The sequence below is a fragment of the Giraffa tippelskirchi genome, chromosome 5 (assembly GCF_054371585.1).
Source record: "Giraffa tippelskirchi isolate mGirTip1 chromosome 5, T2T-mGirTip1v1.2.pri, whole genome shotgun sequence".
NCBI lineage: Eukaryota > Metazoa > Chordata > Mammalia > Artiodactyla > Giraffidae > Giraffa > Giraffa tippelskirchi.
Genome location: NC_137279.1, coordinates 173,308,139 through 173,334,879, shown reverse-complemented (window position 1 = coordinate 173,334,879; position 26,741 = coordinate 173,308,139). Strand labels below are relative to the sequence as shown.

The 26,741-nt window shown below is 43.8% G+C and overlaps 1 protein-coding gene across 1 annotated transcript in view; it reads left to right on the top strand.

Moving 5' to 3' along the window:
- Positions 1-10,595: 10,595 nt before the first annotated feature.
- CYP4X1 (cytochrome P450 family 4 subfamily X member 1) overlaps positions 10,596-26,741 on the top strand; it is a 32,352-nt gene continuing 16,206 nt past the window's right edge. The window contains exons 1-5 of the mRNA XM_081492853.1: positions 10,596-10,734; positions 11,932-11,976; positions 13,403-13,530; positions 25,356-25,483; positions 25,566-25,720. Coding sequence (XP_081348979.1) covers positions 10,611-10,734; positions 11,932-11,976; positions 13,403-13,530; positions 25,356-25,483; positions 25,566-25,720 — 580 coding nt within the window. The 5' untranslated portion in view covers positions 10,596-10,610. The remainder of the gene's footprint in view (positions 10,735-11,931; positions 11,977-13,402; positions 13,531-25,355; positions 25,484-25,565; positions 25,721-26,741) is intronic.

Genomic DNA, 26,741 nt, shown 5'->3' with positions numbered 1-26,741 from the left:
TCTTCTCTTGTGTTTTTGGAAGAGGGTGTTGGCTATGACCAGTGCGTTCTCTTGGCAAAACTCTATTTAGCCTTTGCCCTGCTTCATTCTGTACTCCAAGGCCAAATTTGCCTGTTACGCCAGGTGTTAGCTGACCTCCTATTTTTGCATTCCAATCCCCTATAATGAAAAGGACATCTTTTTGGCGTGTTAGTTCTAAAAGGTCTTGTAGGTCTTCATAGAACCGTTTAAGTTCAGCTTCTTCAGTGTTACTGGTTGGGGCATAGACTTGGCTTACTGTGATATTGAACAGTTTGCCTTGGAAATGAACAGCATTAAGGTCTTTTCAAATGAGTCATCTCTGCATCAGGTGGCCAAAGTATTGGAGTTTCAACTTCACCATCAGTCCTTCCAGTGAATATTCAGCACTGAATGGCTGATTGACTGGTTGGATCTCCTTGCAGTCCAAAGGACTCTCAAGAGTCTTCTCCAACATCACAGTTCAAAAGCACTCAGCTTTCTTTATAGTCCAACTCTCACACCCATACATATCTATTGTAAAAACCATAGCTTTGACTAGATGGATCTTTGTTGGCAAAGTAATGTCTGTGCTTTTTAAGATACTGTCTAAGTTGGTCATAGCTTTTCTTCCAAGGATCAAGCATCTTTTAATTTCATGGCTGCAGTCACCATCTGCAGCAATTTTGGAGCCCAAGAAAATTGGGTCTCTCACTGTTTCCATTGTTCCCCCATCTATTTGCCATGAAGTGATGGGACCGGTTGCCATGATCTTAGTTTTCTGAATGCTGAGTCTTAAGCCAACTTTTTCACTCTCCTCTTTCACTTTCATCAGGAGGCTCCTTACACCTTTTTAAATTTCTTTCAACATGATTTATGATTTTCACTGAATAAGTCTTTCACTTTTGTTTGGAAATACATAATTCCAATACTTGGAAAGGAGGAGGTTTCACTTCCTAAGTTATTAATTTTTCTTTGACAGTCAAGCATCAAAGCAGGCTCAAATGCCCAAGGAAAAAACCCTTAGGTTAATAAATGCAGGTGCTAATTATGATATATATTAAGGTGGTAAGGATGAAGAATTAGGATAGGACATTAACAGTGAATAGTACAATTTCTTCAGTACATCCCCCAGCTCTCTCAATTTCTCTTTTCTCTCTTTCTGGAACTCCTATTGGTTGGATATAAACCTTCTAGAGCTATTTTTTAAATCTTTTCTTCTTGATTTTATCTTCCTAGAATTTCTACTAAAACATTAAAAAAGTTTGATTGTCATAATTTGATTTCCAAGAGCTCTGTCTTATTCTTCATCTATTATTGCATCAATTACCTTATGATGCATTTAAAAATATTCCTAAGGGGCTTCCCTGGTGGCCCAGTGGTTGGGAATCTGCCTGCCAATGCTGGGGACATGGATTCTGTTCCTGGTCCGGGAAGAATACTCATGCTGTGGGGCAATTAAGCACATGTGCCACAACTACTGACCTGCACTCTAGAGCCCATGAGCCACAACTACTGAAGCCTGTGTACCCTGGAGCCTGTGCTCTGCAACACAGAAGCTACAGTAATGAGAAGCCTGTGATCCACAACAAAGAGTAGCCCCTGCTTGCTGCAGCTAGAGAAAAGCCACACACAGTGATGAAGAGACAGTGCAGCCAAAAATAATTAATTTAAAAAACACTCTAAAGCTAAAGCTTAGTGGCTTAAGATGACAGCCAGCCATTTAGTTCATGATTCTGTGGGTGAGCAATTTGAGCTAGACTAGGCTATACGGTTCTGCTCTTATGGCCAGTCTCAATTGACTTCAGTTTGGATGCAACTGCAGTCAGCTACTGGGGCAGATAAAGGCTGACTGTCATCTTGGGTGCCTTCATTCTCTTCCATCTGGTTTATTATCCTTCAGCTAGTTAGCCTAGCTTTGCCCACCTGGTATCAGCGTCTCAAGAATAGCAAGAGAGCAAGTCTCAATGTGCAGGTGCTTTTTAAGTCTCTGGGTCATGTTTGCTACTCTCCCAAAGCAAGACACGTGGCCAAATCAGTGTGAGAGAACTGACAATCAAAGTGTTGAATTCAGGGGGGCTTTAACGTATTGAGGCCATTACTACAGTCAATTTAACACATTCTGCTTTGTTACAGGATCCTGGTCTTGAAATACTATATCATATCTTTTTTGAAGTGTTAACTTTTTCAGGTTGTTTTTTTTTCTGTTGTGTATCAGTTATCTATTGCAGCCTAGCAAATTACCTTCAAGCTTAGCAAATTAAAACAATACACGGTTTTATCTCACACAATCTGTGAAGTTTGTGAGAATCTCCCTGTGAGAGACTCAGGGTCTCTTCCAAGGTTGCATGGGATTGGCTGGGGCTGTAGTCATCTCAAGGCTCCACTGGGGCTAGGGGATCCACTCTTAAGCTTACTTACACAGTTGTTGACAGGCCACAGTTTCTCATTGGCTATTAGCCAGAGGCATCAGTTCTTTCCCACATGGACCTTTCCATAAGGCTGCTCACAACTAGGGTGACCAACTCATTCCAGGTTTCCTGGTTGACCCCTGATTTTAGTTCTGAAGGTTTTGCATCTGGCAACCCATTCAGTCAGGCAAGCTGGAAAGATTAGTCACTCTGCTCTCAACATGGCCGCTTGTTTCCCTCAGAGTAAGATATGAGAGAACAAGAGTGAGAATTAGAGAATCTAAGATGGAAACTGCAGTCTTTTATAAACTAATCTTGAAATTTTTATTCCATCATTTCTACTGTAAGCAATCAGGCACATTGACAAATGTGTGTACAATGTAGGAAGGGACAATATAAGAAGGTGGGGGATGATTGGAGGCCATTTTGGAGGCTGGCTACCACAGTTTGTTAGTTTTGCTTTATGCCTTTCTTGGAGGCTATCTCCAAAAATGAGAGATGGTTTTTGGCTGTCATTTCATTTTCTAGAGTGAGGCTCTAAAGATGTTTGAAGTCTTGTGTACACGGCAAGAACTTTCCCTGCGAGCAAACCTATTGGAGGACTCAACCTGTCAGTATCTATTTGTTCATTTTTCAGTTTCTTGGAGATGAACCTACCTTTCTGTTACTTAGATTGCCAGGTGACTCCTGGCATTCTGGGAGCAGAAAAAGGAAGGGAGTTGGGGATCTAATCATTTGTTATGCAGTCTTTCACTGAATCCTTCTATTTTTCGTCCACTGATTCATCCCTGCCCTCCACAGTGTCTGGTTTCTTCAAGTCTTAGAGTCTCTCTGGTTTAGTTTTTCTAGAAAATAAAAGCTTTGATCTGTTGTGGGACCTGAAGGGGTGTTGCATGGGGAGAGGGCAGAGATTTGGGGTTGAACCAGCCTGTAAGTTATTGCTCTATATCTAGATTTTTTTTTCCCTTTAACCTGATTAACTTTTTCTAAACTTTTCATCCTCAACTTCCATTTCCTTTGTTTCTTGTTAGAGTTTAATTTTCACCTCTACACCTTCCACAAACCGGAATTGAGAAGGAGCCATCAATCAGAAATTGGGAAAACTAAAAATGGCCCAAGAGATATGTTCTACCAGCTATTAAGAATGATATATTAACATAGTGCTTCTCAAAGCATTTGTGGTGAAGAGCCATTTTTTTCTAATCTGTTGTAGACAATTGTTTTCATTTTTTTTTTAAAGTAAGAAATTTCAGCAATGTTAAATTACTATAAAAATTTGTAAGTGCTGTGCTCAGTTGCTGTAATTATGGACTGGTTTATGGATGACACTTTGAGTAGCATTGTGGTAAAGTCTTCCGGTCTTATTGTGAACTTCTTTATTTCTCATTTTAGTTTTAATGTCTTTTTTTGTTTTATCAATTTTCAAGCTATAGTATGGTGTGCATACAGATTTTGAATTATTATATCTTCTGGTAGACTAATCCTTTTTATACAAGAATTGTTCCTTTTTATATCTAGAAAGACTTCTTGCCTTAAATTTTACTGTATCTGATACTAGTGTAACTATGCAAACTTTTTTGCTAGTATTCAAATGGTACTTTTTTAATCCTTTGTTTCTAACTTTTTGAACTTTTTATCTTGTGTCTTTTGTCAGTAGTATAGTTAGCCTTTTAAAAAACATAATTTGACATCTTTTGTCTTTTACTTGAAATAATTAGGTTATTTACCTGTAATATAATTACTGATATTTTATTGACTTTTTCAGAAGATAAACTTACTAGATATTTGAAAAGAACTAAGACCATGTCTGGCACTTTGCAAGTGCCCTGTAAGTGTTAAATGAAATATAAGTTCCTTATGTTTAATTTGGTGGACTTTCTGAGGACTTCTGAGGCTACATAGCTCTGAGAGACTGCTTCAAAAAGGTAAGCAAGGAGCCAGGGTATGAAGGAGTTTGGCAATAAAGATCACGTAGTTGGAACATCAAAAGATTACTATTAATTAAAGAAAACCAGGGGAATTCCCTGGCAGTCCACTGATTAGAACTTTGCATTTCCACTGCAAGGGGCATGGGTTCCATTCCTGGTTAGAGAACTAAGATCTCACAAGCTGTGTGGTGTGGCCAAAATAATAATGATAATAAAATGAAGAAAACTAAATATCTCAACTTAAGGAGTTTAGCGCTTTTCTGTGTATGAGAAAATGCAAGAGTTTGGATTCACTGAAATTATTCCTTTGATGTGCACCTTAGCTATCTACAGCTAGTATCATGTACTTCCCCATCCTGAGTTCCCAATAGTCAGGCTCACGGTGAGGGGGCAGCAGTAGCAACTGATGGCTTGATGGCTGCAACATTCTTTGTTTGCTGATATGGCAGGCAACATTTTTCATCCACACTCCCCTTCTCCCCACTAGAATATAGGATCTGTGAGAGGAGAGTCTTTGTTCACCACTATAAACCCAGTTCTTGACTCATAGTAGGTGTTCAATAGCTACGTTGTTGCTGGAGAGGGTATAGAGAAAAGGGAACCCACCTATACTGTTGGTGAGAACATTAGTTGCTGTGGCCACTATGGGAAACAGTATTGACGGGGTGGGGGCAGGCAGGAGAAGATTCCACATGCCCCAGAGCAACTGAGCCTGTGGTCTAGAGCCCAGAAACTGCAACTACTGAGCCCCTGTGCCACAACCACTGAAGCCCACATGCCTAGAACCCATGCTCCACAGCAAGAGAAGCCACAGCAACGAGAAGCCCACACACTGCAACTAGAGAGACGCCCACACAGCAACAAAGACCCAACACTGCCAAAATTAAATAAATAAATAAGTAAAAACTAAAAATAGAATTACCATAGGATCGAGCAATCCCACTCCTGGGTGTATATCCAAGCAAAAGTGTAATCCAAAATGATAATGCATGCCTGTGTTCATAGCTGCAGTATTCACAATAGCCAAGACATGGAAACAATCTAACTGTTCATCAGCAGATGAATGGATAAAGAATATGTGGTACATTATATAATAGGATGTTACTCAGCCACAAAAAAAGAATGAAATAAAGCCATTTGCAGCAACACGGATGGAATGAGAGATTATCATACTGTTACTGAGTCCTAGCTGGGTCTGCTCGCCACACACAGGCCAATAAATCAGGAGGTGAGGCACTGAGGCAAGGAATGGTACAAAAACTGCGTGTCCAAGAAGGTGGCAGACTCGAGTTCCATCTTGTAGGGATCTGGATACTTATCTCTTTTATAGAACAGAGATGGGGAGGAGGTGAAGAAGTAAGTAAAAAGGCCACAAGCCTTGCAAAATACCTCCTAGTTTGGCCAGCCTGGGGAGGGGATGTGTAAATTTCTTCTTTCCTGCAGCTGTTCACAGGTGGGCGGGATCAGGTTGTTTCCCTGTGAGCTGAACAAAGGCACTTGAGTTTAACATTCAGGCAGAAGGGCAGGGTTCCCTGAGGCAAGTGTTATGTATGCTCATAGCTATGGATATCATCCTTTTAGTGATTATAGTAACAAAAACAATGGAAAGCAAAGGTTACAGTAAAAGAAACAGATCCAATATGGAACCAGATTTTGTTCTTCCTTGTTACAATACTAAGTGAAGTAAGTCAGAAAGAGAAAGACAATACAATATGATATCACTTGTATGTAGAAGCTAAAATATGACACAAATGACCCTATCTATGAAATAGAAACAGACTCAGACATAGAGAACAGAGTTGTGGTTGCTGTGGGGGAGGGATGGACTGGGAGTTTGGGTTTAGTGCATGTAAACTATTACATACAGAATGGATAAGCAACAGGGTACTACTGTATAGCACAGGAAACTATATTCAGTATCCTAAGGTAAACTATAATGGAAAAGAACAGAAAAAAGAAAGCATATATATATATATATATAACTGAGTCACTTAGCTAAAGAGCAGAAATTAACACACTATTGTAAATCAACTATAATTTTAAAAAACTACTTTGTTGAATGCACACATATATTAGATGCTGAATAAATTGATTCGTTCAAAGATCTGTTGACTATAAAGAACCGACTAGGTAGACTGACACTTATTCAGTAGACCAGTGTATCCCAGTAAGTGTGGAGAACCTAGTGTTTATGTGGGTAAACACCCCTAGTTTATGCGGGTATGTGCGTGTGTATCCTTATACATAATTCAGGGAAAGTCTGTGTAACTAAGTAGTTCTTGGGTTCCATAGTTCAATGCAAGTTTGAATCCTTACTACTAGTGGCTGGCTATACAATCTGTGAGAAACACACTCAACCAGCCCAAAACCAAGGGATGGACTTGGAGACACAATGCCCAGTGAAAGCAAGACTTATAATGACAGTCTTGTAAGATCGGGTGTCGGGTGAGCAGGCACACCCGGGACAGTTACAGCAAGCACTTATTCCCTGGCTCGCAGATCCCTCCCTGGTTCCTCATTAGGTGAGTCCTAAGCGGTTACAAGGAGAAGGCAATGGCACCCCACTCGAGTACTCTTGCCTGGAAAATCCCATGGACAGAAGAGCCTGGTAGGCTGCAGTCCATGGGGTCGCGACAAGTCGGACACGACTGAGCAAATTCACTTTCACTTTTCACTTTCATGCATTGGAGAAGGAAATGGCAACCCACTCCAGTGTTCTTGCCTGGAGAATCCCAGGGACGGCGGAGCCTGGTGGGCTGCCATCTATGGGGTCGCACAGAGTCGGACACGACTGAAGAGACTTAGCAGCAGCAGCAGCAAGCGGTTACAATCTTCCCCGAATTGCCCAAGTCTCATAGGGTATTCTGTCTTCTCCCTTCCCATCTTAAGTCCACATTTCTCAACAAGGATATTTGTTTATACCTTCCCAAACATCCTGTTAGCTTAGGGACTCTTCAGGTGTAAGCTGTAAGCCAAGACTAGCTTGCCAGTAATTTTCAAGACAAAACGAGCTAGCTCTAAACCATTTGTTAATAATTTTCCACCCAAGGCCAGCTACTAGGTTCTGAAAATGGACCACTTCAAGTTCCATTTCTTACACAATCTGGAAGAGATTACTTAACTTCTCTAAGGCTCAATTTCCTCATCTGTAAAATGGGATTGCAATTGTATCTGCTTTATAGGGTTCCTGATGTAAAGAGTAAAGAATATAAAGCACAGAAAAGCACTAAATTCCTTAACTTAAGATATCTAGTTTTATTTAACTAACAGTAATCTTTTGAAGTTTTGACTACCTGGTCTTTGCAAAAACTCCTATATATCCTGACTTCTCCTTCACCTCTTCAGAGCAATCTCTCAGAGCTATCTGAGAAGCTGCATCCTGGGCTTAAGTCCTCAGTTTTGTCCACCATATAAAACATAATTCTCAACTTTCCGGCTGTGCTGTTTTTTTTTCCTGTTGACAGCAGCACCTAGCTCATCATAGTGCTTGGTAAATGTTAGCTATTACTATATCTCAGGGGACTAAGCTCTTTTATTAATATTTCTGAGCATCTTTCCTAAATACATGTGATACATAATTTCAAATGTGTTTAGATTTGTGGATGAAGGAATATAAATTCATATATTACAAAGTTCACAATAGCTTTCTTTCCTTTTTGTCCGGACAAGAGTTACTAAAAGTACAACCAGAAAGCTTATGGCTGAGGATGTCCATGGCAATTTCAAATATAAAAAAATAATCCTCATATTAAGTTGCAAGTTCCACCAGGGCAAAGAACTTGCCTGTTTTATATTTCTCTGCATCTCTGTGGCCTGGCACATATAATAGGCACTTAATAAATACTTATCTGTTTATTGTTTCAAATGAATAAATATTTACATTGTTAGGAAATACCATTTGCATTGTCAGTGGGCTCTTATCACTGGCTTGATTGTGGGAATGTTAGCAAAACAGAGTCTGCAGTATTTCAGGAACCTCAAATGTTTTCGGGGCCCTAAGGTATCCAGGAAACATTTCATGGGTTAGAGCTACTAGCTGGTAACAGGAAATTGGGAGCTGAAGTTTTCCACCTTTTCACAATCACACAGCAAATTCTGATTGGTCACACAAGAAAGAACTTGCCAGCTTTAAGATTTCTTTACAGGACTTCCCTGGTGGTCCAATGGTTGAGTCTACCTGTCAATGCAGGGGACACAATGCAGAGGAGGGATGATTCCACATACCGAGGGCTGACTAAGCCTGTGTACCACAACTACTGAAGCCCACACACCCTAGAGCCCATGCTCTGCAACAAGAGAAGCAAGCGCACCATAATAAGAAGCCCACACACTGCAACGAAGAGTAGCCCCTGCTCTCTGCAACTAGAGAAATCTCGGACATAGCCATGAAGACTCAGTACAGCCAAAAATTTAAATAAATAAATAAAATTTAAAAAAAATTCTTTTAAAGATTTCTTTGCAAGTCAGGCCCCTCACAATTGTGCTCAAATGCATAGCAAGGCACATCCAGACACACACACAGGTGCTTCTCTACCCTCCCACTTTGTACAACAAGCAGATGTGAATGGATCTTATTGTCAGTGATTTAGAAGTGATTTGGGGGCCGCTGGGGTGCAGTAGCTTGAAGCAGAATCTTAGATCCTTGGCCAGGAATCGAATCTGGTCCATGGTGGTTACAGTGTTGAATCCTTAACCACTAGACCCTGAGGGCCAGTGGGCTTAAAATGGGACCTCAGTCCTTGTCTTCTTTGAAGAAAGAATTCATCAAAGAGCAAAAGATAGTAAGGTGGGTAAAGCATTTATAAGAAGCAGAGTACATGTGAAAAGAACACATGGGTGGGCTCAGACAGTCGGGCTTTGGGGGTGACTTAAATTGCTTATATGAGGGCGTGGATTTTCCAGGTTTCCTCTAGCCAGTCACCTTGTAGGTTTCCTCTGGCCAACCATCTTGCTTGTTGCTCATATCTGGTCTGGTTCAGGGTCCTTCAGATGTGCATGCGTATCTTTTAGCCAAGACAGATTCACGCAAGAGTCTCTGCGAGGTTGGCAGGACATATTATGGATTGGTGCCTCCTCCCTTCCCTGACCCCTGAGGATTTTTTCTGCACACGTGTGGTCTGGAAGATCTTCTTGATTCCAAAAATATGTTGTCATCTTATCTTTTTGTTCTAGCAGAGCTCAGCTCCTCTCTGCCCCTGTCTTTTCTCTGAAATGTCAGCAGGAGACAAGCTCCAGTGGCTCAGCCTGAGACCCACCTACCTCCTACCTCAGAAGAACTATTTAAATGAGCCATAGTAATCTGCTTATCAAGGCAAGAAGTTCATCTCTGATGGCAGTATTTGTACACTAATGTATAAATGTTGGAGGCTGAGAGTTTTGTTTTTGAGCTTGCTTCAAGATTTACACTGGAGAAGACAATGGCAAACCACTCCAGTACTCTTGCCTGGCAAATCCCATGGACGGAGGACCCTGGTAGGCTGCAGTCCATGGGGTCGCGAAGAGTTGGACATGACTGAGCGACTTCACTTCCACATTCCACTTTCATGCATTGGAGAAGGAAATGGCAACCCAGTATTCTTGCCTGGAGAATTCCAGGGATGGGGGAGCCTGGTGGGCTGCCGTCTATGGAGTCACACAGAGTTGGACACAACTGAAGCGACTTAGCAGCAGCAGCAGCAGCAAGATTTACACACCTATATAAATGTGCCTTCTACTATTACAAGGGAACAGAATTGGGTTTTCTTTGCAGATGGCATTGGCAGATTTTTAGAGAGCATTTACTATTAAGTCATGAGAAAAAATCAGTCATCAGTATTTATAGAAACGGAATGGTGAGCTGGATGGTGGGTCATGTTCAATCTATTAACATTTTTTCCTTCCCACCTAAAAACATTTTTTTCAGCTTCCAGACTCCACTCCTAATCTAAATATGTGATGCTGGCAGGTGAGGCAGAGTGCGTGACTCTATTCACTGCACCTTCTCACTTGGGGAAATAGCTCACAATATATATCATTCAACAGGAACATTGTCTGGTGATACAACATATTATATTGAAAAGACGAATATACTGTTTGGTTAGAAAATTATACTCTAGGCTTAGAAATCCCAAGGAAAGTGTGTTCACTCACTTCCAGAAAAAGGGTCAAGCCCCTCTACCTGTGGGACCTCATCCGGGACTTGAGCTCAACTTGTGTCTGTAGAGGGGGGAGTCCAGACTGGCTGACTTCTCTAATTTCTTTCACTTGTTCATTGCAGTTATTTAAAGATGGTGAAATGGAGACCCTTGAGAAGATTGTAGAAAAATACCCTTGTGCCTTTCCTCGCTGGGTTGGGCCCTTTCAGACATATTTTTATATCTATGACCCGGACTATGTAAAGACATTTCTGAGCAGAACAGGTAAGAAAAGGGATGAATCTCAGGGTCCTAATCCTCCTAGGAGTGATATGACACAACCCATAGGCAGGATTCTAAAGGAATTCTGAAGCAAAGATTGGTATTGGGCCTTTAAGAGACACGGGCGGAAGTGTCAAGCGGTTTCCCACCAATCCTGAAGGGGATTCCCACGTCCCCCTGGTCCCTTGTCTTGTTCACACTCCCATGGACCGTTTTAGGGCAGTGTATCTTAAAGCGTAGACGGTACCATCAGATCTCCAGGGCCTTCCTTTCCTCTCTTGGTTTTGTGACTTCAGCATCAGTAATACTCCCCACCCTCAGCCCCTTTCTTGAGTATAAAGTCTTCAGGAGAAATGTTCCCAGGGTAGATCATCTCATACCACAAAATTCAAATGTCCAGTTTTTGCTCTCCCAACTTTGTAAAGCTAATGATAGGCTCAGCTTCTTTGTGCTATTACCTCCCTTGCGTGCATGTGTGTGCTAAGTCGCTTCAGTCGTGTCCGACTCTTTGCGACCCCATGGACTGTAGCCTGCCAGGCTCCTCTGTCCATGGGATTCTCCAGGAAAGAATACTAGAGTGGGTGGCCATGTTCTTCTCCAGGAGATCTTCCTGACCCAGGGATTGAACCCACGTCTCTTACATCTCCTGCATTGCCAGGTGTGTTCTTTACCACTAGCACCACCTGGGAAGTCCCGTTACTTCCCTTACTCTTAGTAAAACCTGATAGAAGACAGCAGCCTCTCCCTGAAAGCCTCCATGTCTCCTAGTCCCACAGCTCTGATTTGTCTCATATTCATCTTGTAAAGGACAAGAGCTGTAAAACACCCTCATGTTAGATTTCAGGAGAACCCTTCTCCGGGTTCTGCAGGTCCTGGCTCTAATAGTTAATTTGCTTTCCGAAAAAGATGTGATGTATTGTCCCAACTCCTGTCCTGGACACTTTGCAACCTTTGGGCAATCTCTGTTTCTGCTGGAGGAAGTGGAAACAAGGAAAGAATCTGGAATTGTGTACCTGTCTGCCTCCTGGAGCTGCTGTTGTCAGCTTCCTGAGTCAAGACAGCCAAGGGCTGTAGGGAGTGAGCCCCAGGCTTCCTTTTGCTCACTGTTTGTGGTTAGTTTAGGCAAATGAAGAGAACCTTCCCCAACTTTGGTGATTTTCCTCTAATGTTGTCTTTTATTTCCTCTGCTTGACTCTGCAGATCCCAAGTCCAGCCTCCTGTATAAGTTCATGATTCCATGCATTGGTATGTATGTGCAAATGAAGGAGGTGACCCACTCTTTCTTGAAGCCGCATTTGTATAGTAGAGCTTGCCAAGAAAACTCAAATTAGAGTTCAAAAGCATTGAGAATATGGTAGATCTATAGTATGAGTTTTCTAGGGGGAAGGTCAAGAGGAAGCCCTAAGGTCAGCATAGTGCAACTTCCTAGGAACCCTCCTTGTCAATTTCTCTGCCAAAGTCTCATTTGCAAGACAGCCTGTCTGTAAATCTGTCCCATCTCTTGTCTTTAAAACTGCAGCCTTACCTTCCACATTCTTTATTTTATTCTTTCTTCTCTCTTGTTTTCTTAGATCTTCCTCTTTCTTTTTGGAGTTTCTGTGTTTCCATATGCAAATCAGTAAAGTTTTGCTTCAAAATGCAGTTTGAAAATATTCCATGAGCAGACAAATTAAGCTTTTTAGTTATATAATTGGCATTTATGTTAGACAAAGAAGGAATTAAATGAAAGAATATAGGTTTTGGATTCAGAGCTACTTGAATTTGAATCCTGCCCTTCCCCATCCCCACTAACTAGTTGAGTGATCTTGAGGAAGTCATCTAATTTCTCTAAGCCTCTGTTTCCTCATCTTTGAAAATAAAGATGAGAGTAACATCTCTGAGCTATTGTGAGAATTGAATGAAACACATATTTTCATTTTAGCCATTTTAGTGTAATGGCTGGCATTATATCAGCGTTGGAGCATGTATCTATTGCAAGCCTGGCATGTTATAAGCACTCAATGAATGATGGCAATTGTATATTAATAAACTTTAAGGTCCTTTTAAAGCCAAATCTTTACCTGTCGGGTAACAGAAGATTATGAGGCATTAGGTTTGATGAGTCTTTTCACTTTGCATCACTTACAGGTGTGAAGCACAGACTAACATTGAAGGAGAGGATAGCTGAAGACAGACTGAAACCTCTTATCTAGTTGCTTGTGAATTTTGTGTAAAGACAGCAGTATATGGATTGGTTTAGAATGGAGAGGAGATAAATATTTGTTGTGCCTTTAGTGGGACCAAGCTAGGCGCCTTATGTATATGCCTTCATTTAATCTGCACAGTGACCCAGTGAAGTAGGTATTTATTATCACAGTTTCTCATGGAGAAAACCAAACTCCAGGGAGGTTACATGACTTAATTACTACCAGGTAGTAACTGGTGGTTTCAGGATTAGCATGCTTATCCAGCTTCAAAACTCAGGGTCTTTCTTACAGTGCTAAATACATCCATCCCATGTGTAAGCATCAAAACTCACTTCAACCTTAATGTACGAGCACTACTTTGACATTGCACTGTGTCACCACTGTCTGTGCACCAACAGTCACTCCCGATATCTATGTTCCTCACCTGTCCTTCCCCATCTCACCTAATAAAATGGCATGTGGTTCTGCGCCTTTTATTTCTCAAGGAAGAGGACTAGTGACTTTGAATGGACCCAAATGGTCTCAGCACCGTCGCCTACTAACTCCTGGATTCCATTTTAATACCTTGAAATCGTTTGTCAAGGTGATGGCTCAATCTGCAAACATCATGCTGGTAAGTGAAGGGATGAAAGTGCTCTGGCGTGTTGCAAAACGCTACAGCGAATGTATCAGATATCTGTTTAGTGGGTAGTGAAAGTCAAATGGGGATGATTCTAGAAATTAGCCAATGTACAAGTACCCACCGAGCAATGAGTGTCCATGTAAGCCTTTGCAATCATTCTTTGGATGATAAAAGAAGATGAAGATCTGGTCATCCATCTTAGGTATATTTTGAGATCTTATGGCAGTAAACCAAGAACCAAGTGGTAAGATTCAGATGATAAGTGCTGTGGTGACAAGTAAGGAAACTAGAAGCAACTATAGCTTCAGATTCAGAGGAGACTCAAATTTACTATGAACTATGAGCTGGACTTGAATATGTGGATAATACGGATGAGGGCATTTTAGGCACAATGAGTTAGCAGGAGTAAAAGTTTGAAGGTTGGAATAGACTTGCCTGAAGGCCATAAAGGACCTAGAAAGAATGCGTCTACATGAAGTCCCAGATGTGAGTTTCCTCTTGCAGGTAGTGGAGTATCATTAGGAGCTGACTTGTGCTCTTCCAAAGGGGCAGAAGGATGTTGTAGAATATTCCTGTGGGTGGTCCCTGATTTATAAATGAGTTCTATTCCAAAATTCCACTTGTACATGGCATATTTTTGATTTTTAAATTGTACACTCTTGAAAATTAGACAAGTAATTCATTAATACAGTTTCATCATAACGCTTCGAACACCGCAAACAGAGCCAAGTTGCCCTCCACCTACATCATCTGCAAACCCATCCCTTTCCCAAGAGAGAACCACTGTTGCTACCTGGTCGGCTGGGTCCTCAGCCAAGCTCACAAAGCGAATTTAACCTGAAATTGACTGGGATTGTGATGAAAATGTCCGTTGTGCGTTCTTAAGGCAGAAACCTAGAAGTACAAGCTAGAGAGGAAGGGGGCATGCTTTCTGTAGGATATAGTTCGGGCGAGGCAGAAAAGGAAAGACGACCTCAACCGAAGTAGGTTACCTTTATTCAGGCAAGGAGGGGCGACAGTCGGCCTAACGACCAGGCTGAGCACCGAGAGGGATCAGGGGGGCTCCATATTTATAGGGGGTTTGTGGAAGGTTTCTGGGCAGGGGGTGATAAGTCTTCTGGGCAGGTGTAGGGGGTGGAAGGTTTTCGGACAGAGGGTGATAAATCTCAGATAGATGCAACCAGCCTGGAGGATCAGGGTGGGACCTAAAGTTCTGTTTTGTTTTCTCTAAAATTAGATGATTCAGGAAGGGCCTTTGAGACTGTTGTTTTCTTTTCTAGGCCCAAAAGACTCCTTCATTCCAGACCCTGACATCATAAAAAAATGGGGAAAAGGGCGCCGTATCTATCTGACTACTTCCTGCTGGATAGAGGCGACGGTTTTGGATCTGGAATGGAGGATCGTCCTAGGGCCCAGGGCCTCCTTTTTCTGAGCTTGGGGTGAGGCTCTCAAGAAGAAGGATGGTCTTGACCTGATCTTGAGAGATGGCCCGAATCCGTTCTTGGAGAAACCTTTGAAAGAGATTGAAGAGACAAGGTCCAAATAAGAGGAATAGAATGATAAGTACCAATGATCCCAGGAAAAGGAATGACCAAGGGAGGATCTGTTGGAATAGGTTTTGGGGACTGTAAAGGTTTTGTAACTCTTTTCTGTGGCATTCAATTCTGTCCCTAAGTTCTTTGACTCTGTCCTGGACTATGCCCGTTTCATTAACAAAATAGCAGCAGTCCACTCCTAGAAAAAGGCAAGTCCCTCCCTCTTCTGCGGTGAGAAGGTCCAGGGCTCGCCTATTTTGTAGGGGCACAGAAGCTAATGAGTTAATTTGTCTTTGGATTGAAACGAAGGACTCCACTACCTGCTCCATGTCTTCATTAAGTTCTTGGGACAGCTTGTAATAGAAATGGGCAGAGGTCTAGACGCCTCCAATCCCAGTGCCTAGGGCTGCTGCTATGCCAGTCCCAATCAGAAGGGGGGCTATGACAGCTCGTCTTTTTCTGTGGGAAAGTTCCCCTTGGGGGTAGACTATTTGTTCTACCTCTTCTTCTTTGAGGAATATTAGGCCCAGGGTCAGGAAGACCAAGATGCAGGGTCCAGGGGGCTCCAAGGGGAGACATGAATAAGCACAGGTGCCACAGAGAATGAAGATTCCCGGATTGGTGCAATTATTTGTGCTGTTCTAGAGAACCCAAGTGGAACAGAAGGAGGGAATGGAGTTTTAAGACCAGTGTAGTTGGGACTAGAGAAGTTAATACAGGTTAGGTCTGAAGAGGCTGAGAGTAGGACATTGTCAGAGACTGGCCCAATGAGTTGTGTAGTCTTTTGTTGAGAAGGGGAGGTATAGTTGCCCTGTAACAGCCAGGTTGAAGGTAAAGGAATTGCTATATGCGGTGAGGGAGACAGTGACATGCATATCCGACACTGGGATGTGTGTTGTGTGTACTGGAAGAATTGGAAGGAAGAGTTGAGAAGGCGGGTAAGGGGTTGGTTGCCAGAGGGAGGTTTTAGGAGAGGCCGTAATTGGGAAAGGAGGTCTAGGTGTTTATAAGGCTCAGGGGTCACCTGTAACCAGGAAATTATGTTCTTTATGACTTGTTCTTGTTTCTCTTCCCGATTTTGATCTAGTACCCTGCCCCCGTCTGAGTACCCACAGTGGGTAATGGGATAGAAACATATGTTTCTTCCATTTGGCTTATGGCAGGTACTCACGAAACTCTCTTTTGTACTTTAACAGTGAGTAGGGATTTGGACTTCCCGCCCCCGAGGTTCATGGTGCATGGTTTTGGAGCTGTATTATAACATGAGGAATGTACGTAGGAATAAATTTCTGAGCACGAGCAGGGAGTAGCCAGAAGACTGGGGAGTGCAGCAAGGATAAGGAACAGAGGAGTCATGGGGCTGTTAGTTAGGCGGTGCAGAGGAAATAGCACCCTAGGAGTAGAACACAGCTAGCGACGTAGGCGATACCCACGTAAAGACGAAGGATAGGTGGCCAGTCTTGAGGGGAGACAGTTACTAGGCCTATAGCAAGGATTAAGACTAAGAGTGCAATTATAGTTAGAGAGACAGGGAGAGGCCAGTCAGGGCGAGGGGCCGAAGGTCCCAAGTTGGTGGTTGTTTGAATCTGAGGAGGAACAGTGTTCATTAGGATGTAGAATGATGTAGAGAATGAGAGTAAAGAAATCAATTTCGTCTGGAGTCAGGTTGTAGAAGGTTCCCTGGAGCCACAGTTGAGACACCAGTGTAGTCAGGTCTTTGAAGGAGGTTCCTGTCGGGGCACTGGTCTAGAGATCTTGTAGTAGTTGAGTCAGGAACAGTTGTAGGTTGAAGAGAGTCCGGGTCATTCAGTGTCTTCTTGGATGGTTGACAGAGGTTGTTGCTGGGTGAATTTTAAGGAGGTAGGTCCTGTGAGGGATACCTGATAGGTGTCATTTAAGGAGGGTAGCACAGGATCGGAGGCGACCCATTCTAGGTGAGAGAGGTGTACCCAGGAGGTGACCTTCTCAAGTTTGGCTACAGCTGGGGTAAGGAGGATGATTTTGAATGGTCCCTGCCACTTTGAGGTTAAGTCACCCTGGGGATTATCAGACAGATAGACCATGTCCCCAATTTGTAAAGGGAGTAGGGAGGCTTGGGGGTCAGGGGCAGGCAAGTTGTGGTTAATGTATTTCCAGAGGGCATTGCAGAATTCCACCAGCAGAGGGGAGTGTAGGAAGCTTGGTATGGGAGGAGGTTCAGAGGGGAGTCCAAGAGGGAGCATGGGTCTTCCATACATCACCTCAAAGGGGCTCAGCCCCAGGAGCTTTCTGGGCAAAGCCCGTATTCTGAGGAGAACAATTGGCAAAAGTTTAGTCCAATCCAGATGTACCTCGAGGGTTAGTTTGGTAAGGGTTTCTTTGATTATTCTATTCATCCTTTATACCTTTCCTGAGGACTGGGGATGGTATGGAATGTGAAATTTCCAGGGTATCTGTAAGGATTGGACAAGTTGCTGGGTGACCTTGGATGTAAATTCCGGGCCATTATCAGACTGTAGGGATGAAGGTAGGCCAAACCTGGAGATAATTTCTGTGAGGAGGATCTGGGCCACGGTGTGAGCTCTTTTGTTTGTAGTGGGAAATGCTTCTACCCATCCCGAAAAGGTGTCCACAAGGACCAGGAGGTATCTGACTCTCCGGACAGGGGGCATATGAGTAAGTCTATCTGCCAGTCCTGTGCTGGGAGGCTGCCTTGCATTTGGTGGGTTGGAAAGGATGTCAGTTTAAGGTTGGAATTGGGGTTAGTACGTTGACATGTTTGACAGGAGCAGGTAAGGTTATCTAAATATTGTTGGTCAGCATTGGATATGGGGAAGTGGTTACGGAGGAACTGTTGGAGTGTCTTGGAGGAGGGATGAAAAAGTGAGTGTAGAAAAGAGAGAATTTCTCTGGTGGTGGGAGGGTCAAGTGGAGTCAGAGCTAAGATGACAGGGGACTGGAGGGAAGGATGGGACAGCGCTATCTCCTTTGCCTTCTGGTCTGCAGCATTGTTGTAGGCTGATATGAGACTTCCCTTTTGATGTCCCCTACAGTGGAGGATGGCGGCTTGGTTTGGTAAGAGTGCTGCCTCTAGAATTTGTGGATCAGGTCTGAATTAATAATGGGGGATCCCTTTTGGGTTAAGAAACCTTTTTCTCTCCATATTAGGATGTTTGAGTGAAGTATGTTATAGGCATATTTGGAATTTGTGTAGATGTTAACCCTTAGATTTTCAGCCAGAGTTAAAACTCTGATGAGAGCTATCAGTTCTGCCTGTTGGGAGGTGGTGTGAGGTGGCAGAGATGAAGCTTCAATTGTCTGTATTCCGTGATTGTGACGAAGGTCCCCTGGATGATTGTATATCCTGCTGCAAAGGGTGGGGATTTTTGAGAGCTGCCATCAACAAACCAATGTGGGGTGTCTGGGTTTAGGATGGGCTGATCTGTTAAATGTTGGAAGGGGTTTTGGGTAAGATCTACTGTTAGGCTGCAGCTATGTAGGAGGGAGTCTGTTGTAGAGGACATGGGTAATAATGAGAGCTGAGGGTCGAGGAGAAAGGCATATAGGACCTGTACCCTGGAAGGGGGAAGGGAGAGGAAAGCCCGATGTGATAGTAAGTCCCAGAAGGTGTGTGGAGAACAGACTGTTAAAGAGGCATGTCTAGAGAGTTTATTTGCTTCGGGTATGAGGGCTGCGATAGCAGCCATGGCCTGTATACAGGGAGGCCACCCCTTGGTCACCATGTCAAGCTGTTTTGATAGATAAGCTATGGCAGCCCAGGTGTCTCCAGCTCGCTGACATAGAAGCCCCAGGGCCTGTCCTTGGTTGGAATTGCAAAGAGAAAGAATGGTCTGGTGTGATCTGGCAGGTGGAGAGTTGGCACTCAGAGGAGGCTCTGGGTGAGCTGGCGAAGAGGATTGGCCAGCGAGGAGGGATTAAAGAGGGGCTCATCCAGACATCTTTTAGTTGCCTCATAGAGTGGCTTTGCAATGAGGGAGAAGTTAGGGATCTAGATACAGAAAAAATTTAGGAGGCCGAGGACAGACAAGAGTTCTCTTTTTGATTTTGGAAGTGGGCAGTTAATTAAGGCCTGGATTCTATCTAGGGGAATAGTTTTCTGTTGATGGGATATGGAGAGCCCCAGGTAAGTGACGTTTGTCTGGGCTATTTGAGCCTTAGATTGGGATACCCGATAACCTCAGGATCTCAGGGCCCCAAGGAGTTTGGCAGTATGTTGGAGGCAGAATTTTCAGGTTGGGCTACAAAGGAGGAGATCATCTACGTATTGGAGGAGATGACTCAGGCCTAGGTCAAGTGTCTGTAGGTCCTGTTGTAAAGCCTGTCCAAAAAAGTGGGGACTGTCTCTGAACCCCTGGGAGAGAACTGTCCATGTTAGTTGTTGGGAAACGTGTGTCTCAGGGTCTTGCCAGGTGAAGGCAAAAAAGGGTTGGGAGAGGGGGTGGAAGGGGATGGTGAGAAAGGCGTCTTTGAGATATAATACCCTGAAGTGGGTTGCAGTCGGGGGTATGGTAGACAGAAGGGTGTGAGGGTTAGGGACTACTGGGAATGTCGACGTGATGGCCTCATTGACTTTTTGCAGATCCTGGACCAGTCTCCAAGAGTTTGGTCCCTTCCTTACTGCCAGAATAGGGGTGTTGTGTGGTGAATGGGTAGGAATTAGGATAGAGGCTTGAAGAAGATGGTCTATGATAGGCTTAAATCCCTTCTGGGCCTCCGGGGTGAGAGAGTACTGTTGCTGGGTGATTATAGTTGAGGGGTCTTTTAGGCTAATGTGGACTGGGGGTTGATGTTTGGCTATGGATGGGTGATCAGTGTCCCAGACTTGGGGGTCTAAGGTGGGTAGATCTAAGGGAAGGTCAGGGGTGAAGGATAGGGACCGTCCAGGTGCCATCTGCATGCAGAATATAGAGACTGTCTCGAGGATGGGTATGCTAATAAAGGCTCCCAATTTGGATAACAAATCTCTCCCTAGGAGTGCCATCAGACACTGAGGCATTATGAGGAATGAGTGTATAAGGGTCGATTTTCCTAATTGACAGAGTAATGGAGGGCTGATTTTTGGCCTTAGGGGAACTCCAGACACTCCCTTGATTGTGAGTTCTGAGTCTTGAGTTGGGCCCGAGTAGGAAGTTAAGAGAGAGAAAGTGGCTCCAGTGTCTACTATAAAAGAGGTCTTTTTCCCGGCCACTACCCTGTCTACCCTAAGTTCCAAGCTCGTGTCTAGGACACGGGCTGGGGGGCTGGAGCCCAGACCCCATCATTGGAACAAGTCTCGTAGAGTTGGGCTGGGGTTCTGGGGAGAAGTGGGGATCTCTCCAGAGGCACCAGGGCGTTCCTGTGGACATTCCACTCTCCAGGTCTGGGAGGTGGGGACCTCCCCAGGGGTGCCAGGGTGTCCCTAGGGACAGTCCATCTTCCAGTGTTCCCATTGGCCACAGATTGGGCATGCTTTTATGGGGGGCTAGGGGTTTGGGCATGCCTTTGCCCAGTGTCCTGACTGGTTGCATCGGAAACAGGGTCCAGGTTTGGGGGGAGGGGGGTCTTAAGTCCCGTTCTGGGATGACTTGGGCCAGGCTGATCTCTTCCCTTAATTGCTGCCACCAAAAAGGCATATTTAGCTTTTCTCTCATGTTCTTTTTCTCTCTTAGCCTCCTCTTCTCTATTATTAAACACCTTGAAGGCTACTTCTAGAAGGTCTCTTTGAGGGGGTCTCAGGGCCCTTTTCTAGTTGTCGAAGCTTGCATCTGATTTCAAGGGCTGACTGGCTGATGAATTGAACGTGAAGGTAGAGTAACCCACCAGGGGTAGTGATATCTAGGTTGGTATATTTCTGGACTGCCTCCGTTAGGCGTGCCAAGAATAAGGCTGGATTTTCGTCTGCCCCTTGGGTGATTTCTCTGACTTTATCATAATTGACATGGATATGAGTATTTTTCTGCATTCCTTCTAGAATGCAAGTAATCATATGATTGAGTCTCCTGATACCTGGGTCACCAGGCTGTTAAGTCCAGTGGGGATCTAACTGAGGCACCGCCTCATCAGCAACTGGGCTATCCCAGTCTTGGTTATGTAAATGTTCAGCATGGACTTTTGCCGCTTACCAGATACGGTCTTTTTCATCTGGGGTGAGAGTGGCCTTTAGGATATAATATACGTCACTCCATGTGAGGTTATAGGCCTGGGAGAGTCTCAGGAATTCTTTTCTGTATCTGGTAGAATTTTTAGAAAATGATCCTAACTTTTCTTCTATCTGGCTCATATCTGACAATGAAAATGGCACATGGACTCGGATGGGGCCCTCTGGTCCTGCCACCTCTCTCAGGGGAAATGTGTTGGGTACGTGACCGTGTGGCAGAGGGGGAAGGAAGTGGGAAGGGGGAGTCAGGAGAGGTTTGGGGTCAGTAGGTGAGTTGGATGAAGGGGAAGGAGAGGGTTGGTGGGGTTGTGGGTAGGGAGGGGGCTCGTCTGCGGGGTCGAACTTCCAGAGTGTGGAAGGTCGCAGTCCACAATTAGTTGAGGAAAAAGAGCCCTTTTGCTTGAGAGGCAAGGTGCATAGAAGGACCTCGTGGGTGGAGCAGGCCTGGCATACGGAAGGCCTGTTCTGAAGGGCCCAAAAGGCTTGGGCATATGGGATCTCCGACCACTTGCCATTCCGTTTAAGGAAGTCGGTGAGATTTTGAAGAATGTTCAAGTCAAATGTGCCGGCGTCAGGCCAGCAGTCTTGATTGTCTAATTGGTATTGAGGCCAAATCTGTGTACAGAGTTGTTTTAAGCAGTCAGCTTTGAGTTCAGTGAGTGAGAGTGGTTTGAGATTTTTGAGAACACAGGTAAGAGGGGAATCTTTTGGGACAGATTGGCCAGACCCCATAATTGAAAGGCAAGCAGCAGCTCCTATTGGGAACTCGAGTTGTCACCCGTAGTCACAACAGGAGTTACGAGAAGAGAGCTCTGTGTTGATCAAGGTGGAGCATCCCCCACCGTCGCCTACAGAGTGGCCCTGGGCTGGGGGTCCCAGGGACCTGGAGAGGACTGAGTTCTAGGGCGCCTCTAGAACACCGTCCAGATCTTACCTTAATCTAGGGGCCGGCTTGAGTAGAGTGTTGCATGTAGAGCAGTCTAATGGCAAGAGTTCTCTATTCCGGAGGTTGTCAGAGAGAGAGAGAGAGGGAAAGCGGGCAGAGCCAAGGCCTGGGGGTATGCAAATCACCAATAAAGTCTTTGCACAAGGCTTGCACCACTCACGTAGGCACTAGGTGTCCCCAAGGGGGGCTTAAGAGCCCTGGCAGAAAAGTGTGCTCCGCGGTGTTCACGCTCCCAGACTCCCGGAAAAGGGAAAATAACGAGTGGGAGGGAGAGGGAGAGAGTGAGAGTGAGACGAGTGCCTCGCCCCCTCCCGGGTTTCAGCACCAAGAATGTAGGGTATAGTTCGGGCGAGGCAGAAAAGGAAAGACGACCCCAACGGAAGTAGGTTACCTTTATTCAGGCAAGGAGGGGCGACAGTCGGCCTAACGACCAGGCTGAGCACCAAGAGGGATCGAGGGGCTCCATATTTATAGGGGGTTTGTATATTTAAAAGCAGAGACATTACTTTGCCAACAAAGGTCCGTCTAGTCAAGGCTATGGTTTTTCCAGTGGTCATGTATGGATGTGAGAGTTGGACTATAAAGAAAGCTGAGCGCCGAAGAATTGATGCTTTTGATCTGTGGTGTTGGAGAAGACTCTTGAGAGTCCCTTGGACTGCAAGGAGATCCAATCAGTCCATCCTAAAGGAGATCAGTCCTGAGTGTTCATTGGAAGGACTGATGTTGAAGCTGAAACTCCAATACTTTGGCCACCTCATGCGAAGAGTTGACTCATTGGCAAAGAAGCTAATGCTGGGAAGGATTGGGGGCAGGAGAAGAAGGGGAGGACAGAGGATGAGATGGTTGGATGGCATCACTGACTCGAAGGACATGGGTTTGGGTAAACTCTGGGAGTTGGTGATGGATGTGGAGGCCTGGCGTGCTGCGATTCATGGGGTCGCAAAGAGTCGGACACGACTGAGCCACCAAACTGAACTGAACTGTGGAAGGTTTCTGGGCAGGGGGTGATAAGTCTTCTGGGCAGGTGTAGGGGGTGGAAGGTTTCTGGACAGGGGGTGATAAATCTCACGTAGTTGCAACCAGCCTGAAGCATCAGGGTGGGACCTAAAGTTCTGTTTTGTTTTCTCTGAAGTTAGATGATTCAGGAAGGGCCTTTGAGACTGTTTTTTTTTTTCTAGGCCCAAAAGACTCCTTCACTTTCCAAGTCTGGTGCTGTGCAGTTTTATGCATAATTGCAAATCAGCTTGTGGTGATATTTGAGTTTATCAACAGTTTGATGAACCATTTCTATCTTTCTTGCTTCTCAGTTGCTTATTTCCCCAAGACTCCTCTTACAGCTACTCCCCTGCTGAATTGTTGCAAAGTATCTCCAGAGAGCCTCTTTTGTTCTCATTTCTTCTAGACTCCCTTTTTTTGGTATTCTTGCAGGTTTCATTTTATTTTATTTATTTTTATAGAATTCTTTTTGAAATATAATTGATTAACAATATTGTATCAGCAAACTCACTTTTTGTACTCAGTAAAACTTACATAATCCTCAGTCGTGTCCGACTCTTTGCAGCCCCCTGAACTGTAGCCCACCAGGCTTCTCTGTCCATGGACTTTTCCAGGTAAGAATCCTGGAATGGGTTGCCATTTCCTACTCCAGTGAATCTTCCCTCCCTAGGGATCAAACCTGTGTCTCTTGCATCTCCTGCATTGGCAGGTGTATTCTTTACCACTAGTGCCATCTGGGAAGCCCTCAGGATGAAAGCAACTGACTAAACAATTGACATTTGGGTAAAAGATTTGTTTTAATTTCTTTGCCTTTTTTCCTGTGGCCTCCGAATCCTTAGCACCCAGCTGTAGGCATGGGTGCTCAACAAATATAGCTTGTTGACATGTAGATTTATTTTTATTTTGTACATAAAGAATGCTTATTATGATGAATACATTTTCAGCAAGGAACTTTGTAACAGTTTAAGGCACAAAACATCTTGGGTAGTGGAAGTGGGTCATTTGGGGGCAGAAGTAGAGTGGACACAGGCAGTGGTTGGCTGAGAGCCACCTCCCAGCAGCTGCTCCTATTCACTGCTTATCTCTGTTCCCCACTTCTAAATTAAAAAAAAAATTATTTTTAATTCCAAGTTTATTTTTAAGTGTAGCTATAGTAGTTGAGAATAGTGATGGGTGGGATATCTAGCAATCTGGGGACTAAAGAAGGAGGAAGCCCTGGGGAGAACCCTTGTAATTATGGGTCTTGTGTGAGATTATCTGTTTTACTGGAACCCTGATCTGTTCTAAAACAAGAGTTGTGATAATAATTGGAAGGCCAAAGATACTTACCTCAGCCATTTACCAGATACCTGGTTTGTTCCATGCTTTTTCTCATTTAGTTGGTGCATTTTTCTCTTTCTCATGCCAAGTAAGCACTTGGCTTATTTATGTGAAAATTATTAAACAGAAATCTCATTTAAATGGAGTCAGGAAGCCAGAAAAGGGAGCTCTCACATCCTACTACTAGTGGTCAATTGCAGACTCAATCGGAAGAAACTTCCCTTTGCATATCCAACAGGAAGAAGGTTACTACTTTACTATCCAGCAAAAGAAAGGAAGAATTTCTCCTTACCCGCAACAGCCTGGTTAATGAGACTATCACAACTTGGACAATGAAAAACCACTGCACTCTAATCTCCCAGTTTCCTTCAATGGACTCTGTTTATAACAGCTCCCCCCAGCTCCTCCTTCTGCTCTATAACTGTTCCTGTCCTTTGTTCTCCTGACTTGCCCAGGTGACTCAGTGGTAAGAATCTACCTGCAATGCAAGAGATGCAGGAGACACAGGTTTGATCCCTGAAGTCAGGAAGATCCCCTGGAGGAGGAAATGGCAACCACTCCAGTATTCTTGCCTGGGAAATCTCATGGACAGAGGATCCTGGTGGGCTACGTCCATGGGGTCACAAAGAGTTGGACACAACTGAGCATGCACGCACCATGATTGCGTGTCCTGAATTTCAGTTCTTTGCTGTGCCTAAATAAACCCATTTTACTAGTGAAATAAGGGGCAGCTATTTCAGGTTAACATTTACTTATACAACCTTTGACCCTTGCTAAGTCAGAATTGTCTCTGTCACATAGTTAAGAGAAGTGTCAGGGAGGAACTTTCAGATAAAAGCATTTTGATGATGATGATGATGTTGATCTTGACCTCCTATGCCAGGGTAAGTGGGAGAAGATTTGTGGCTCTCAGGATACACTTATGGATATCTATGAGCACATCAACTTGATGACCTTGGACATACTCATGAAATGTATTTTCAGCTGGGAAACCAACTGCCAAACAGACAGGTCAGTTACAGGAGGGGGAAAAAAACCTTGTTTGCATTATCTAAGCCATTTATTCACATATTATCCCCACTCTCTCTTCTAGCTCCCATGATTATTATGTAAAAGCAACAAGTGAAGGCAGCATTATCCTTTTGAAATGCGTGTTCAATTTCTTTTACCACTCTGACCTAATTTTCAAATTAAGCCCGCTGGGCCACCGCTTGCGGGAGGCAAAGAAGATATTGCATCAGCATGCAGGTATTTCTTGAGTTTGGACTGTCCAAGTCCATACACTGTCATAGTTGTATTGTGTCTCTCTAGAGGAACAGGTCTCAGTGTGAAAAGAGAAAGAATTCTTGTTCTTAATGGAGCTTTTATAGGAACACTGCTCAAATGAAACAATTCCTATAGAAGAGTTTGCTACATCCACAGTAATAGTCTTATCTGAATTTTTCTACGTAGGTGAAAGTGAAAGTCACTCAGTCGTGTCCGACTCTTTGTGACCTCATGGACTATACAGTCCATGGAATTTTCCAGGCCAGAATACTGGAATGGGTAGCCTTTCCCTTCTCCACGGGATCTTCCCAACCCAGGGATTGAACCCAGGTCTCCCACATTGTGGATGGATTCTTTACCAGCTGAGCCACAAGAGAAGCCCTTTCTATATATTACACCATTTTTATTATATGCAGTTTTTATTAATACAAATATAACATAGCAAGTGGGCATTTAACATTTTATAGCATACATGGCATGGCTTTTTGCATAGTGATTGTCATAGTAATGACAAGCTAAAAATATTCAGGCAACATAGGAATAAATGGAGGAACAGAGTAAACATGGACATACATTCAAGAAAAAGACCCCCTGGGGGACACTTCAATGCGTATAAAGTAGTTATGCAAGATGAATAAGTTCTAAAGATCTGCTGTACAACATAGTACCTATAGTGAACAATATTGTGCATTTAAACATTTAAGTAGGTAGATCTTGTTAAGTATTCTTACCTCAATAAAAAAATAAAAGAAGCTTCATTCAAAAATAAATAGTTTTAGCAAAACATAAACATAAAAGTTGAAATTGATTAAGTTGTTAAGCAATTCAATACTACTTTTCATGAACACCAAAACAGAGAATATCAGGCCATTAATTAATCCTTCCTCAGCTCCACCACTGAGTAGCAGTATGACTTTGGGCAAGTTACTGCTGTGTCTCAGGGTTATCTGTAAAATGAAGATTAAAAAAAAACCTATCTCATTGTTTTGTGATGATGATTAAA